This window comes from Balaenoptera musculus, chromosome 3 (assembly GCF_009873245.2).
Source record: "Balaenoptera musculus isolate JJ_BM4_2016_0621 chromosome 3, mBalMus1.pri.v3, whole genome shotgun sequence".
Lineage (NCBI taxonomy): Eukaryota > Metazoa > Chordata > Mammalia > Artiodactyla > Balaenopteridae > Balaenoptera > Balaenoptera musculus.
Genome location: NC_045787.1, coordinates 163,479,810 through 163,495,534, shown reverse-complemented (window position 1 = coordinate 163,495,534; position 15,725 = coordinate 163,479,810). Strand labels below are relative to the sequence as shown.

Sequence of the window (15,725 nt, the reverse complement as noted above, 5' to 3'; positions counted from 1 at the left end):
CCTGGTCTAGACTGTCTGAGTGAGTTCTCTCCCCCACCGAAGACTCTGTGTCCCAGTATTTCCCCGAGAGCCCACCCGCTCTGAACTTGGCTTTACTGTCGCTGTCACCCTCTCCTGAGGTTCTCTCTTGTAGTCGGGGGTGACTTGTCCCTCCTCACCCGCCCCCACGTCTGCTCACTGCCCATCTCTGTCTGTCCCCCCTCTTCCTGGCCTCGAGCCCTCCTGCGCTCCCCCTCCTGCAGTCCTCTGCCCGGGCCTGGCTTGGTCTCGCCTGCCTCCCATCCTCATTCTGTCTCTTACCGGGCAGGAACCTTCAGTGGCTGCCAGTTTCATTTTGACGCAGCACCGCGACTCGGTGGTGTCTCCTATAGCCCCGGCCTCCGTGGCATGACTCCCGCACCCCACCCCCAGCGTCCTGAGCCTGAAGTGAGGCACCGTGAATCTGCGTTTTTCTGGGAAGCAGGTCTGCAGCGTGTGGTGTGTTCTCACAGGGGCCTGTGGCCACACAGCGGTGACAGAGAACTGCTCTCCAGGGTCCAGCTCCTGGTCCTGGCCCTCTCCGGCCGCCCTGCTCCAGCCCAGGCCGACCTGGCAGAGGCTGACCCTATACCCACCACCACGCCTTTGTGTGTCCCTGTGTCTCCCACCTGGGGCACCATCCCCTCCTTCCCTCAGATGGTCCATTACTTGGCCAGCTCTGAGGGTCACAGACACATCAGCTTCACTTCCTCGTGGACATCTTTTGGACAGTTGCTGGCAACAGAACTAGATCCTGACTCTCCCTTCCTTGTTTCCACCAGAACGCTGTCCAACTGGGCATACGAATTTGACAAGTGGGCCCCCTCGGTGGTGAAGGTGTCCTACAAGGTACGTCGCCCCCTGAGGAGGTGGGCATGGGCAGGGTGGGAGAATAGGGGATACGTGTGGGTGAAGAGGGGCATCAACTTGCATTAATGACAGGATGCACGTGTGCGTGTGCGCGTCTTCTTATGTTATACACATGGGATCCTGCCATTAACACAGGGTTTGGATCACTTTATTTCGAGGAGTGATGCTTCTTTTTTAACTGAAGTTATGGACTCAGTTTGTGGAATGTGGTGACATTAACGCATTCACCTGAAAATTTCGTTATTCTTGCCGAGCTTTGGTTAAAACCCATTCACGTGGGATGACTTAACGAGTGTCCACCGTGGGCTGCTGTGTGACGGGGCACACCAGGACACGTTGGCCCCGTACAGGCCTGCTCTGAGTGCCGCCCCTAGATCAGTTCGCCTGTGAAGTGGGGACTAAACGTGCCTCTTGTCCTCGTGGGGAGAGAGGCAGAGAGGGCCTCACACAGCCACTCAGTGGCAGAGCCCCGTTGGGCCCTTGGCTGCAGGTCTGCCGGGTCCAGGCTCGCCACCCTGTGCTGAGCGGCTCTCAGCCCCACGATGGGGAAAATCGGGTCCCGGCAGAGGGGACAGCGTGTGTGGGGAGAACTTGGTGCGTTTGAGGAGCTGAAAGTCATTCGGCTGGCAAGAGCTTATGGGAACGAGTGCAGCTCTGTCTGGAACGTGAGCTTGGAACAGGAGGGACGGGGCAGATTTGCTAACCGGGGAGAGGCTGGAGCTGCCCTTTGAGAGTGATCACGGCGGTCTGCGCCTGTGTGGGAGGCCTGGAGGCCTGAGATGGGGACCCGGGAAGAGGAGGGTGTGGGAAGCGGAGCTGGTCGACCATCAGGAGTGGGGCCGATGGAGGTGCAGGCAGCAAGCCTCCCAGGGGCCTGGGCCGCCCAGGACCCACACTCCTCTCTCCGCTCCCCACACTTGGCCCTCTGCCCTTGCCGGGGTGAGGGGCCAGGACCCGGGGCCCAGAGGCTGAGGTGCGCGTGTCTTCTCTCCCTCACAGGGCTCTCCAGCAGCCAGACGTGCTTTCGTCCCCCAGCTCCGGAGCGGCAAGTTCAACGTCTTGCTGACGACGTACGAGTACATCATTAAAGACAAGCACATCCTTGCAAAGGTAGCGTGTCTGCCTGTAAAACAAGCCAGCCCAGGCCGTCGCGTGCTGTCAGGGAGCCCGTGATCCAGCCCAGGATTGTCGCAAGTGTGTCACGCTTCCCATCTTCTCAAAGCCCCCGAAGACATTTCTCAGTGATTCCCCCGCATATGTGTAAAAAGACAGCTGCTCTGTGTGTGCGAACAGCCCCGGTCGAGGTGACCTTGGGCTTGCCTCTCCGACCATCTGTCCCCAGGCTGGCCCTGGGCCACGTCCAGAGACTGGCTCCGTCTACGCAACATGTGGACTGGCTCCTCTCGGGCCTTCTGCCCGAAGAGCCTGGCCACACACGGTGACTCTCGACCCACCTGTCTTGCCTGCTGTGTCCCTGGCAGGGCTGTGGTGAGGCCCCCCTTGTCTCCACCTGTCTCTAGAGGCCTCAGACCTCCCTCCCTGGTGGCCGTGTCTCCCTACCGCAGCCTACAGGAAAGTGGCCCACGAAGCAGGAGGGATTTGGCATCCAGGTCCAAGCACTCTGATGTCCTGTGTGTTCTGTCAGCCTTGGACCGCTGGCTTGGTGCATTCAGTGGGGGCTGTGCACGCGGGGCAGCCTCTTAGCTGACACAGTTGTGAAGGCAGCTCTAGTTGGGCCATCAGGGAATTACCGAGAATAAACCATGACCCAGATATGAGACAGGCACCATCCCTCGCCTACAAAAAGCTCTTTTCCCGGTTTGGGAAGGCGTTGAGCCAGAAGGTGCTGCATCTGGCCTCACTAACCGTGTAGGGGATTAAGTCAAGTGGTAGAGTTTTTGACCCAGTGGGTGGAGGAGATGTTTATGTGTTGCCACACCTGTCGGCCTTGGTCGTACTGATGACATGTGGTGCTTGATGTGTATCTCTGAGCTACAGATAAGGAAGCTGGGGCCCAGGGAGCTGGTGTCCAGTGTGCAGGCTCACCCTTCTGACCCAGTACAAAGCCAGGCCCATCCCAAGCATGAGAACGGGGCTCTGAAAATCCTGTGTTTGTCTGACAGTGGCTTTAATTAACGTAAGCCCCCTGCCATGGGGGTTCCTTGTGGGAAATGGCTGCTAGGCCCCTCCCCCAGTCGGTTCTGCCCTTTTCGTCTGGGACACCTGACGTGCAGTTCCTCAGCCAGGCTGTACCAAAGAAGCCAAAGCCAGCGTGGCTCTGAAGCTCGTCACAGTCACACGTAAATAGGGATTTACACCTGCGGCTCCCGCCTGCAGGCTCACACTCATGGTTAGAATCGGCATCTAGCCTGTGTCCACCAGCCGTGTGGCCACTGACAGGCTCTGGGGCGCAGCCGGGGCCCCCAGAGCGCACACCTGTGCTGAACCCACCTGTGCTGCTCCTGCCTTAGAGCTGCCGCCTGCTGACTGGAAATGCACCCGTTGCTGAACCAAGTCCCCTGAAGACCCCCACCCCTGAGGGCCTCTGATCCACAGGGGGGTTGTTACTTGGGGTGTTTTTCCGTGTCATGTACTAGCATACATAATTTTCTCGGGAAACCAAAGTACTTTTCTGCCCCTGGATTTGTTCACCCAGCCGCAGGTCACAGCCGTGTCTCCCTGTCCGCGTGTCCGTCTTCGCCCCCTGCTTTACAGAGGCTGCGGTGTGAGCTGGTCCCTCGTCAGGGGCTGCTGTTGTGCTCGCGTTCTCCAGCTCAGCAGGCCGTTCTGCCCGGAGCCTTCTTGCCTAATGGCCGTGAGGTCCTCACCCAGGTGGGCAGCCCCGCTGCCTGGCCTCCCCTGACCTCCTGCTCTCGGCCCGCAGATCCGTTGGAAGTACATGATCGTGGACGAAGGCCACCGCATGAAGAACCACCACTGCAAGCTGACGCAGGTCCTCAACACGCACTACGTGGCCCCCCGCCGCCTGCTGCTGACGGGCACGCCCCTGCAGAACAAGCTCCCTGAGCTCTGGGCGCTCCTCAACTTCCTGCTGCCCACCATCTTCAAGAGCTGCAGCACCTTCGAGCAGTGGTTCAATGCGCCCTTTGCCATGACCGGGGAAAAGGTGGGTGTGCAGCCGGCCACGTGGTGGTGGGGGGGTGGAGTGGGGAGCCGTGAGCCTCGGCCACGAGCAGCTCCGAGGACCCTCCAAGTTGATGGTTCCGGCCCAGCTGGCTTCCCTGGGTCGCTGTGGGTTGAGTGCCCACCACAGCCGGCCCAGCCAAGCGCAGGACAGCCCCGGCACCAAAGGACCCCAGAGGAGAAGGGCAGAGAAATCCCAGGGGATGCTCGGGGCTTCCCTGACCCTGTGCGCCAGGCACAGGGAGGGGACGGCGAGTAATATGGCCCTGAGGTGTGAAGGTGCAGCTGGAGGGCCTGAGGAGAGTTTAATTTTCACCCTGAGGGCAGCGGGTAGCTCGGATGCTTTCAGTGAAAGGAGCAACATGGTCAGATTCTGTCCCTTTTGTTTTTAAAGAGGGCTGTGGGTTGTGGCCGGTGTCTCTCAATGTCTGCGTGGCTGGGAGTGGCGTTGTTGGTGTGTCTGTGACCACAGCGTTTTCTGTTGAAGGAGGTTAGCGGCCTGAGCCTGGTGACCGAGGAGGTGGGCACGATCGCAGGGCTTAACAATGAGCGTCACCGCCCATGGCAGCCGTGCCCCAGCTCACTTGTTCCCAGTTAGCGGATTTTCCTTAGGCAGGTCTGGGACAGCTGTTCCTCAGCTCTTACGGGGGGGGCCTCTGTCAGCATCATCCATGGGGTCCCGCCTCCTTGGTACCGGCTGAGGCAGAAGCCCTCCTGAAGGAGAAATTGAGGCCTTTCCAAGGATCCCATAATAAAGGAGCCCCCAGTTTTCAGATTCCCAGGGACCCCCTCCCTCCAAGAGCTGAGGAACAAATGCTCTGGTTTCACGTATTTTCAAGTTGAGCAAAAGCTCTGCTCAAAGGGACCCAGAGAAGAAAAGTTCAGATGTCATCTTTTCACTTAAAAAAATTTTTTTAATTCACATTTTTATCAGAGTAGCAGGCCCCCTGGGAGAGCAGCATTTCTTTCCGTCCGTCCCACCCAGGCCAAATTGAGAGTTGATTTGGGCTTCCAGTGACAGAGCCTTCTTGGAGCACCCCCCAGTTACACCACACGCTCTATCCGTGTGGCCCCCGCAGTGCTGTCCAGATTTCGTTTGGACGTGTTGGCAGGATTCCAGGCACGTGGGTTTGTTACTCCTGGGGAAGCGGTGCAGTGTGCTGCCGTGTTTCATAGTGCCCTGGGGCCTTGGCTTCCGTGTCCCAGGACTTCCATGGAAGGTCTTAGATCCTTGCAGTTTTCCAGAGGAAGAGGTTGCCCTGCTAGGCTCCTGTGAAGCTTAGGGTAGTCTGAAAAGGAGGTGCTGAGCACAGGGTGACTCCAGATGGCCCTTCCCTGCATCCCTGTCCCCTCCTCTGGAGGTAACGCTTGGTTGGCGTGTCTCGTTGGGGCTGCCAGGTGGACCTGAACGAGGAGGAAACCATTCTCATCATCCGTCGTCTCCACAAAGTGCTGCGGCCCTTCCTGCTCCGGCGGCTCAAGAAGGAAGTCGAGGCTCAGTTACCTGAAAAGGTACCACGTTTAGTTTTTTTCTTTTTGGCCGCGCTGTACAGCTTGCGGGATCTTAGTTCCCCGACGAGGGATCGAACCCTGGCGTCCCGGTAGTGGAAGCGCCGAGTCCTAACCACTGGACCACCAGGGAATTCCACGTACCATGTTTGTTTTGAGCGGAAGTCCCAATGCAGCGTCGTCCAGGGGGCCTCCCTGGGGTGGGCCCAGTCGGGTGGCTCCCCTGGGTCCCGGGCCTGGCCCTGGTCTGGCCTCGGCATTCAGGAGTCGATCCCGCCTGGGGTTGGCCACTCGCCCTCACTGGGTCTCTCAAGTGGAAGGCAGGTGTGCTAAGTTAGAGCACTAAGTCCCCCCAGGGCCCCCTCCCCTCTCCCCTGGGTGGGCTTGGGGTCCCTGGCCAGTTGCCCCTCCAGTCACACTTGCCCTTTGTTTCTTGGTCGGCTGTGGGCAGGCCTTTGGAAGGTAGCCGAGTTGCCCCATCTGGCCCAGGAAGCCCCCCCACATTTCTCTGCCCTGGTGCGTCTGCCACATCCCATCTCCCCTCATCCCCCTGGGTATGGGGTCTCCTCACAGTCACCCCTGTGTGCCCTGATCAGAGCACACAACCCAGGGCCCAGGATGCCTCTGAGAGGTTGGGCGATCAGAGACGGGCCCAGGCTGGGCATTGGGCTCCGGGACCCTCGGCTCCAGTTCCGGCTGACGGCGGCGTGTGCCCTGCAGGTGGAGTACGTCATCAAGTGCGACATGTCCGCGCTGCAGCGCGTGCTTTACCGGCACATGCAGGCCAAGGGGGTGCTGCTCACCGATGGCTCTGAGAAGGATAAGAAGGTTGGCCCGGGGCCCCCCTTCCCCCCTGGGTGTCCACGGCAGGCGCGCTGGGGGCCGCTGGGTGCGGGGCTTGTGCACAGTGTAAGCAGCAGGCTCTCGCCTCCTGGGAGGTGATAGTCGTGGCCGAGGCCCCATCTGGTCGTGGTCCCGAGGGTGTTGACTGGGCCTGGTTTAAACCACAGCTGGTGTGGATGGGTCCAGTCCATACGGCTGAGGGGGCAGAGGCTGATGGCCCGTTTCCAGGGAGGCCCCCGAGCCTCCCCGTCAGCAGTCTGGGGTCCTCTGCTCGTGAAGTGCTCTCTCCCGTGGATGCTTCAGTCGGCAGTGGGGGGCCCAGCACGGACCCCAGCCGTTAGAATATTCTAAGGAGTCCCACCTTCCCGGCTGGGAAAGAGCCTCGACAGCCACGGCCGCTGAGCCCGTTTACTTTGTCATTACATGGCGTTGGGGTGACGTTAGTTTACAGTGGAGAGGAGTGGGAGCTGGGCTGCCTTCTGAGGCCCTGGGCCCCGCCGCCCCTGCTCCCCTCACCAGGACTGCAGTTGTCCTCCCGGGTCCCTCACTTCTGCCCCCGCTGCCTCGGGCTTGGCCCTGCCACCCCATTTTCTCTTCCAGATGTTTCGTTTGGGCCCTTTCTTACCCGAGCTGTTGCAGCGCCCTGTTTCCTCGTTTCCTTCTTGGCCCACGGCACCCACCCCGACATCCTTCCTTCACCCCATAGCCAGAGATCTTCCTAAGCCATCTGGCTGCAGCCCCGCCCCGGGGACTCCCCCCAGTGCCCACAGAGCTGGCCTCACAAAGTGTTTGCGATCCACCCTCAGCTCTTTGCCAGTCACGTTTCCCCTGCGTCCCGCCGACCCCTCCTCACCCTCCACCCTCCACCCTCCAGGGTGCCAGGGGGTCTCCGCTTCCCCCAGCGCTGGCTTCATGCTGGCTTCAGGCCTCTGAGCCCCGACAGGAGCCAGCTGCACACACCCCGTCTCCTCTGCCACAAGCCACAGCTCCTCCCACGTCCTTCTTTCACGCCTCCTCCCCCCAACCCCGCCCCACCCCACCCTGGGACAAGACCGATTTGGGAGCCTCTCTTCTGCCTCCTCAGGGCAAAGGTGGCACCAAGACCCTGATGAACACCATCATGCAGCTGAGGAAGATCTGCAACCACCCGTACATGTTCCAGCACATCGAGGTGAGGCCCAGCGGCACCCGGAGCTCATGGGCCTCAGACCTGCACAGGGTCCTGCTCTCAGAGGGGTCTGTCTGCGCCTAGCCCCTAGACAGAGCTAGGTCGCTTCTCTCTGGCAACTTTAGAGAAAAAGAGCTTGTAAGGTTTAGGCTAGACGATGCTTGTGCATTTGTCTTTTTATGGATGTTTTGTTTGCAAGCGCTCGTATATTGTAAAGAATCCAAACTGTAGGGAAATATGCAAGAGAAATGAAAATCCCACCTCAGATAACCGCCGAAGCCTTCGGAGGCTGTTCTTTGGAGTCGTTTCCCCCCCGGTGGGGTTGTGCTGCCTCTGCTTGTTAGTTACTAGCCTTCCCCGCTCGGTGACACATGGGGCCATCCTGGGCAGAGCATGGAGAGCAGCGTCCCTCTTCATGACGGCTCTGGCCGTGACCTTCTGGGCCCCAGTACCCTTGGGAGTCTGGATGCTTGCTTCTGAAAAGCACACATATGTCCATGCGTTCTGGCATAAAGTTCCGGGGTCAGGCCAGAGGCCCCTGGGGTTCCATTTCAGCTCACCAAGTGTGGTCTCAGGCGCACGCCGTCCTTGGCGCGCTCCCTTCCGTGGTTAAGAGTGTTAGGTCATGACGGAAGGGATGTCAGTGGGATAGAAAAGCTGTGTTCAGCATCTGTGTGTGGCCTTGGGGCCGCTGTGGGCGATCGCTGAGCACGGGTGGGAGGGCTCGGAGGCGTGGGGCCTGGCCGCCTTTTCCTGCCCCGCACTGACCCGCCTCTCATTCCATCGCAGGAGTCCTTTTCCGAGCACCTTGGGTTTACCGGTGGCATCGTCCAAGGGTGAGAATCTTCCTAGCTTAACGGGGTGGGCAGACCATCTGTGTGCCAGTGTTTCTCTCTTTGGTTGGCTTTATTTCTGTTGTTATACTGGTCTAATTTCAAAGGCAGTATATTCCTGGCAGAAAACTTTGAAAACATAGATGAACCCAAAGAAGAGAATAAAAATTCTCCACTTTGAGAGGTGACCAGACCTGGCTTCCAGGCCCCACCTCTGGGCTCTGTGACCTGGGACAGCTTTCCTAACCACTCTGAGCCTAAACTCTGCCCACCAACAGAGGAATACTCTTTATACAGTGCGCCACGCACCTTGCTCTGGGGGTGTTTTCTCCAGCGTTGTTTATAAAGCGCAGCCCAGGCATCGTTCAGCCCTGGTGTTGGACACAAATGCTGCCTCAAGGTTTCACCGTTAAAACATTCTTAACGCTAAAGCCACCATTATTTTTCTGGGATAGTAAACTATTTCCTAGAGCAGAGGCACCAAATGAAAGGGCAAAAGGTTCTTTAGCTGTGTAGTTTTTTATACCAAATTGCATAATGGGGTCCCACAGACCTGGGTTTGAGCCCGGCCCTGGCAGGTCAGCAGCCGTGTCGCACTGTCCCCCAGCCTCAGTTTCCACATCTGTAAACCAGGGGCAAATGACGGAAGTTGCAGTGGCCCTTAGCCCTGTGTGTGGCGCAGTGTGGGCACTCTCCCCTGTGAGCCTCTGCTCTTGGAAGGTTCTTAAACAGGAGGCCTGGCTTCCCGGGGCAGCCCCTGTCCACGCCCATTGTCCCAGTATCTTTACTAATAACTAGCATCTTCTCTCGCTCTTACAAGTATCCAAGTTGGTCAGTAATTTCATGACCGAGTTTATTTTAGTTGGGTTGAAATGGCTCTGCAGAAACTTTGGTGGGGGGAGGGGGGCGGGCGCGGGGGTAGTCTGCCAAGGAAGCACTTGTGTGCCCCCGAGCCTGGTGGCCAGCCTGCCTAGGCCGGCTCAGGTAGCCTGGGCGTGGGAGCGCACGTCCTCCTTGGCCCGCCTGCAGGGCGCTGTGGTTCACGTGGTGTGTGTGTCCTTCCCCACCCCCTCCACTCCGCAGGCTGGACCTGTACCGAGCCTCGGGGAAATTCGAGCTGCTCGACAGAATTCTTCCCAAACTCCGGGCCACCAACCATAAAGTGCTGCTGTTCTGTCAGATGACCTCCCTCATGACGATCATGGAAGACTATTTTGCGTATCGCGGCTTTAAATACCTCAGGCTCGATGGTGAGTACGACCGGGAGAGAGACGTTTGTTAAAGGGCGGCCTCCTTATCCACTGCTGCCAAAGCTTCTCTAGGTCTAGCGGCAGGAGTGTGCATAGCGGCTCACTCAGTGACACAGGCTTGCGGGAATGGGAGGGAGGGCCCTGGGAGTATCATGGCTGGATCTCCTGAATGTGAGGCTCACGGTGTTTGCACCAGAACGCTGCGTCCAGTGGTTAAGGGTTGCTCTACGGTCCTGTTATGGTGGGAAGTGACAGAAACCCATATCCTGTGGGCATAAGGAAGGAAGCCTTGATAGACTCACATAACTGAACCTCAAGGGTTGGCTTGCTTCGGGCACAGCTGGATCCAGGTGCCCAGATGGTGTTAAGAGGGGCTTTTCTGGAGCTCTTGGCTCTCTTGTCCTCCATTTTGGCTTCATTCTTAGCCGTCCCCTCCAGGCTTTCCTTCCACCTGCTCAGTGTCCCGAACAGAGAAGCAGCTTGTCTTTTCCCCCAGGGGTCTGGGGGTGAACTTTCATTAGGCTGCTGTGAGCGACACGCTCTTCTCTCCACTGCCTGGGTGGCTCTGGAGCTGGAATCGGGCCCGTTCATGCCGGAACCGTGAGCACTGAGAGAAGCAGGAAAGGGAGGGAGGGAGGGAGGGAGGAAAACCGATGCTGCAGGGGTGATAGCGGTGAGTTCCCTGGGAACAGCACTTGACTGTGACCACATGCACTCATAAGGAGCCCTGTTTCTGCCTTGTTCCCAGCACGCAGGAGCTCCGGGGAGGAGGGGGCTGAGTGAGATGCTGACAGTGTGCAGGGCCCGTGCGCTGACACGTGGCAACTGACCGGGAAGACCCTAGAGGGAGCCCCCACCCTCTGTCAGATGGAGTGAGTGGGGCTCTCGAGAAAAATGGACTTGGGGGCCTCCAGGGTCAACACAGTTAAGAAGTGTGGGGTAAAGCACACGTCTCAGAGCCTTTGTCTAAGCTCGTTGCTATGTGCATCCATGGCCAGACACCCCAGACCTCTTTGCCCCCATTGTGTCTTTCACGGTACATCTTGTGGAACTGTGGATTTTTCAGACTGTGGACCCGTGGTTGCTGGGCGGATCTGTCTGTCGGTCTCTGCCCTCCCCACTCCCACCCAGAACCTTTGCTGCATCCCTATCTTGCCTTCCTTCGGCCTGTTCTTGGAATTCTGTCCAGGGCGACCTTTGCAAACACAGCTGTGGTCAGGTCCTCCCTCAAACCTCCCTCCTTCAGGTGCTTCCCACGGCTTGGAAGGCCTGCGTGGCCAGGCTCACCTCGCCCTCCCCCTGCGTGCTGACCTCCCCAGTGGCCTCTCCGTCCTTCAGGGGCTGAGCCTTCACGCGTGCTGCTCCTTGTGTGTGTCACTGCCCTGACCCCTGGAGGACAGGCCGAACGTGAAGAGCGTGTTCCCACCCACCCCAGCACCCATCCATTTGCGCCCCCCACTTCTTTTTTCCTTCATGATGAGAGTCCTCTATGTAGGATGAGGACTTTTGTTTGCTTGGCTGTGGCTGCATCTCTGGGCACCTCATGTGGTCACTGTCACATAAGTGGAAACTCTGGGAAAGAAGGGCAAAGGGGGGGACTTCCCTGGCAGTCCAGTGGTTAGGACTCCGCTCTTCCACTGCAGGGGCCCAGGGTCAATCCACGGTCGGGGAGCTAAGGTCCCGCGTGCTACACGGTGCAGCCAGAACGGCAAGGGTGGGGGCTCGGTGGCACGTGGAGTGGAACCTTCTGCTGTCAGAATGCCGAGAGTGAGGGTGCAGGCCGGGCATCTGGGAGCGGCCCCTCCACCTGGGCCTGCCTCAGCCCCTCCTTGGAACTGGGGCGGCCCAGGCGCCAGTGGGCATCAGGCCTCCATGCTGTTCATCGTGACGTGTAGGCGAGTGGCTGGAAGCAACACCAAAAATGACACCTGCTTTCCCAGAGGCACCTCTGCCCCTCAGGCTGGCAGTAGCCTGCGGAGCTTAGATGCCCCTCTGAGGGTCACGATGCTGAGGATCTTGTCCTGGGCCGTCACCTTAGAGTCCCTGTGGCTCCGTGAAGAGGGGAGCCGTCCTGCCCAGAGGGAAGCAAGTCTCCGTCGCGAGCCCCCGTGTGCTCGCCTGTAGGCGACTCCCTCTGTGAATGGAGAGAGCCCATCACAGCAGGGTGGAGGCAGGCGCCAGCCCTCTGGCCAGTTGTTCGCTACCGTAGCAGCCCCGTCTGCCCACCTGGAGACCCCGCGTGGGTTTGGGGGCCCGGTGTTAACAGTGTTGCTGCAGTGTCTCCCGCCACCCCCTGGACCCCGGGCCAGGCAGGTGGTGACGACTCGCAGGGCAGCCCCATCGCCTGGGTGTCTGCTGGGTGCCGGGCACGGTGCTCGAGCACCCGCCCACTTAGTTCCCACAGCAGCCCCGATTTACACGGAGGAGACACTGGGGGCCCATTGGGGCTCGTTTTCTTCTCCTGTGTTGGGAGGACTGGCGGTCAGTAGTGTCGCCGTAAATCTGAGTTGTTCGCCAGTCACCACTCACGGCCACGTGTTGAGCGAGTGTGGCCATGGCTTGGGGGGCCCGAGTTGGACGGCTGTGGACGCTGTACCTGCTCCCTGATGTAGGTGTTCCTCTGTCTCCTCAGCACCACCGCCCGCCCCCCCTCCCCCCGCCACGGTCACCTTGCTAACCCTGCTCTCCCCACCCCCCGGCAGGAACCACGAAAGCGGAGGACCGGGGCATGCTGCTGAAGACCTTCAACGAGCCCGGCTCCGAGTACTTCATCTTCCTGCTCAGCACCCGGGCTGGGGGGCTGGGTCTGAACCTCCAGTCAGCCGACACTGTGATCATATTCGACAGTGACTGGAACCCCCACCAGGTAACAGCTCTCAGGCCCCCTAGGGGGAGGGGCTCGAAGCCTCGGGGAGACCATGCCCACTAGCATGAGTGCCGCTGGCCTCTTGACATTCTCCTGGAAGCCCCGGAGGCCCCTGGAGAGAAGCCCAGAGAACAGTTACTTTCCTCTGTTTCTCAAAACAAAACTAGTTTTTTGCTCTGATTATGAAAAAATTCATGTTCTGTTGTTATTTTAAAAAAAAAAATCCTGGGAATTCCCTAGTGGTCCGGTGGTTAAGACTCCGCCCTCTCACTGCAGAGGGCCTGGGTTCAATCCCTGGTTGGGGAACTAAGATCCCACGAGCCACGTGGCACAGCCAAAAAAACAAAAAAATTTCTGGTGTCACGTAAATGTGCAAAGAAAGTGGAAAATGCCCCAGTCCTATCAGCTGGCAGTAATGGTCACTGTTTTAGTCATGCAGGTCCTTCCTGGCCATGTTCTGGCCCAGCTCTCATGCTGGCGCCTCTTAAAACCACACTGGGGCATACTTTGTGTGCTCTGTGCACTGCTGCCCTTGTTTCTTATCCACACACCCTGCACAGGGCTCCATGCCTGTAGATAACAGGGATGTGGTATTTTATAGACGCAGTAGTTTTTTGTTTGTTTTATAAATTTATTTTATTTATTTATTTTTGGCTGCATTGGGTCTTTGTTGCTGCATCAGGCTTTCTCTAGTTGCGGCGAGCGGGGGCTACTCTTCATCGCGGTGTGCGGTTCTCTCATTGTGGTGGTGGCTTCTCTTTGTTTCAGAGCATGGGCTCTAGGTGTGTGGGCTTCAGTAGTTGTGGCGCACGGGCTCAGTAGTTGTGGCTCGTGGGCTCTAGAGCGCAGGCTCAGTAGTTGCAGCGCACAGGCTTAGTTGCTCCACGGCATGTGGGATCTTCCCGGACCAGGGATCGAACCCATGTCCCCTGCACTGGCAGGCGGATTCTTAACAACTGCGCCTCCAGGGAAGCCCTGGTACAGTAGTTTTAAAGTAAGTGTTTACCTTTTATGTCTTACTATAAAAATAGTAATTTTTTCAAATGCAAATACCAATAAGTGAAAGTAACAAATTAAAGAGTCCATTTTTCCCCTTCCCCACCAACCCCGCTCTTCTCTGAGCCAGCATCTACCCACGTACACACATATGTTCTGGGTTTGACATGAACACGGCATGTTCCAGCACGTGTCTCTTCCCGCCAGCAGCTGGTGTGTTCATGTCTCCATGCAAGCACACGGGGGCTCTCCCCAGCCGCCAGCGGTCCTGGCGTATGGTGGCCCCAGGATTTTTGACTCAGACTCCAGTTGGCAGACGTCCGGGTTTTCTGTTCCCCTCGGGGAGCCCTCTTGTCCCTCTCTTGGAGCACCGGCCAGGCCGAGCCTGAGGGTGGGATTGCTCGGTCCACAGGCCTGTCCCTTCACGTTCTGGTTGGTTCTGCCACAGTGGCCTCCAGCAGGCTGCCCCAGCTTTCACTGCTGTTGACGGTGCAAGCGAGCCCTTCTCCACAGCCCAGCAGAGCTGGTTATCGGTGTGTAAGCCACGGGCGCCTGACAGACGAGTGCCTGGGGTGGTTGGTGCGCCAGCCTGGGGTGTGGCTCCCGCCCGGACCTCGGTGACTGCCCTGTGTCCTGAGAGGTGGTCCAAGTGTGCTTCCCCCACCCACAGGCTGTCGGGGGGAGAGACCCCCGTGGAGCCCTGTCCTCCTCCACACCCGGGGGGCATCAGAGGTCATGAAGCACACTGCAGAGCCAGGAATCACGCCAGCTGAGCTGCGGGGCAGGGGTGGGGGTACAAACCGTGGACACAAGGCACGCCTGTTCCCACTAGGTGTGGCCTCTGCCGCCGCCGTGAAGTGCAGATCTGGAGGTCAGCCCCACACAGCTGCAGGCCCCAGACACAGGATCTCGTAGCCCCTCCTGGGTCTACGCTGGGCGTGATGATACAGCGTTGGCGCCACGCCTACCACTTTATGGGCGCTTGCTCCACACCAGGCACTGGCCTGAGCACCCGATGCCCGTTGGCTCCTCTCACACACGATCGCCACGAGAGGGGCTGGTGTCAGCAGAGTGTATCCTGAGGCTCCGAGACGTGGGGCCTGGGCCCGGCTTGCATGGCAAGGAAGTAGCAGGGCCTCCAATCAAACCAGGCATCAACGTGGTGCTGCCCAACTTTGGCGTCATTCTGTAAACAGTGCCCTCGCCGTGATACAGCCACGCCAAGCCAGGCCCTGCCTGGGGCAGCCAAGGGGGCCTGTGCAGCTGTGAGAGGAGCTGCTGGGGTATGACCCCCTGGGGTGGCCCTCTACAACTGCGCTTTCTTCCCAAGTATCCGTCAGATCCCAGTGAAGGTAGAAAGTGACGCTTCTGCAGGAATTTGGGGTGAAGTCATCCCGGCACGGGCTCCAGGTCTTGTTCTGGAGCTTCTGGCTATGGTGGGCAGAACAGCCAGGCAGGTGCCCGAGAACTGGAAGGCCCCTGCCTTTCCCAGCGGCATCCAGTGATCTACTGTCCCTTAACGATTTAAAGAGCTTGTTTGAAAAAAAAATTAAAAAAATAAATAAATAAAGAGCTTGTTTGGGGCTGACCGGCGTCTCTCTCCCCAGGACCTGCAAGCGCAGGACCGTGCCCACCGCATCGGGCAGCAGAACGAGGTGCGCGTGCTCCGCCTCTGCACGGTCAACAGCGTGGAAGAGAAGATCCTGGCCGCGGCCAAGTACAAGCTCAACGTCGACCAGAAGGTGATCCAGGCCGGCATGTTCGACCAGAAGTCCTCCAGCCACGAGAGGCGCGCTTTCCTCCAGGCCATCCTCGAGCACGAGGAGCAGGACGAGGTGAGGGCAGCGCCAGCCCCGACCCCCTCCCCGGCGTGAGTGGTGGACGCATGAGCGGCTTTCATTTTTGTTTTTTTACCTTTTTTGCACTCTTATTTTTTTTGCATCCCTTTGGAGTAAAGGGAGTGTGGGCTGAAAGGAAAGAGGATGAGTACTTGCTTTTTCTTTGAAGTGGTTTTTTTTTTCTAAACTGCTGGTGAAAGATGCCGGATTGACAGCCCTGGAGACTGAAGTCCTCTATTTATCCACAGAGCAGACACTGCAGCACGGGCAGCGGCAGTGCCAGCTTCGCCCACACTGCCCCTCCGCCAGCGGGCGTCAACCCCGACTTGGAGGAGCCACCTCTAAAGGTGAGAGGGGTAGTTCAGTCTCCATGCCCATTCAATCCTCGGC

The 15,725-nt window shown here is 58.7% G+C and overlaps 1 protein-coding gene across 12 annotated transcripts in view; it reads left to right on the top strand.

Moving 5' to 3' along the window:
* The window catches only part of SMARCA4 (SWI/SNF related, matrix associated, actin dependent regulator of chromatin, subfamily a, member 4), an 86,129-nt gene that overhangs the window by 47,749 nt on the left and 22,655 nt on the right, over positions 1 to 15,725 (top strand). For 8 of the 12 annotated variants that reach the window (XM_036845598.1, XM_036845597.1, XM_036845602.1 and 5 more), the window contains 11 exons: positions 801 to 867; positions 1,888 to 1,998; positions 3,773 to 4,015; positions 5,431 to 5,544; positions 6,262 to 6,369; positions 7,469 to 7,555; positions 8,342 to 8,388; positions 9,469 to 9,635; positions 12,338 to 12,501; positions 15,105 to 15,332; positions 15,584 to 15,682. In XM_036845598.1, coding sequence (XP_036701493.1) covers positions 801 to 867; positions 1,888 to 1,998; positions 3,773 to 4,015; positions 5,431 to 5,544; positions 6,262 to 6,369; positions 7,469 to 7,555; positions 8,342 to 8,388; positions 9,469 to 9,635; positions 12,338 to 12,501; positions 15,105 to 15,332; positions 15,584 to 15,682 — 1,435 coding nt within the window. The remainder of the gene's footprint in view (positions 1 to 800; positions 868 to 1,887; positions 1,999 to 3,772; positions 4,016 to 5,430; positions 5,545 to 6,261; positions 6,370 to 7,468; positions 7,556 to 8,341; positions 8,389 to 9,468; positions 9,636 to 12,337; positions 12,502 to 15,104; positions 15,333 to 15,583; positions 15,683 to 15,725) is intronic. The other 4 variants (XM_036845605.1, XM_036845606.1, XM_036845603.1 and 1 more) reach the window with 2 other exon arrangements.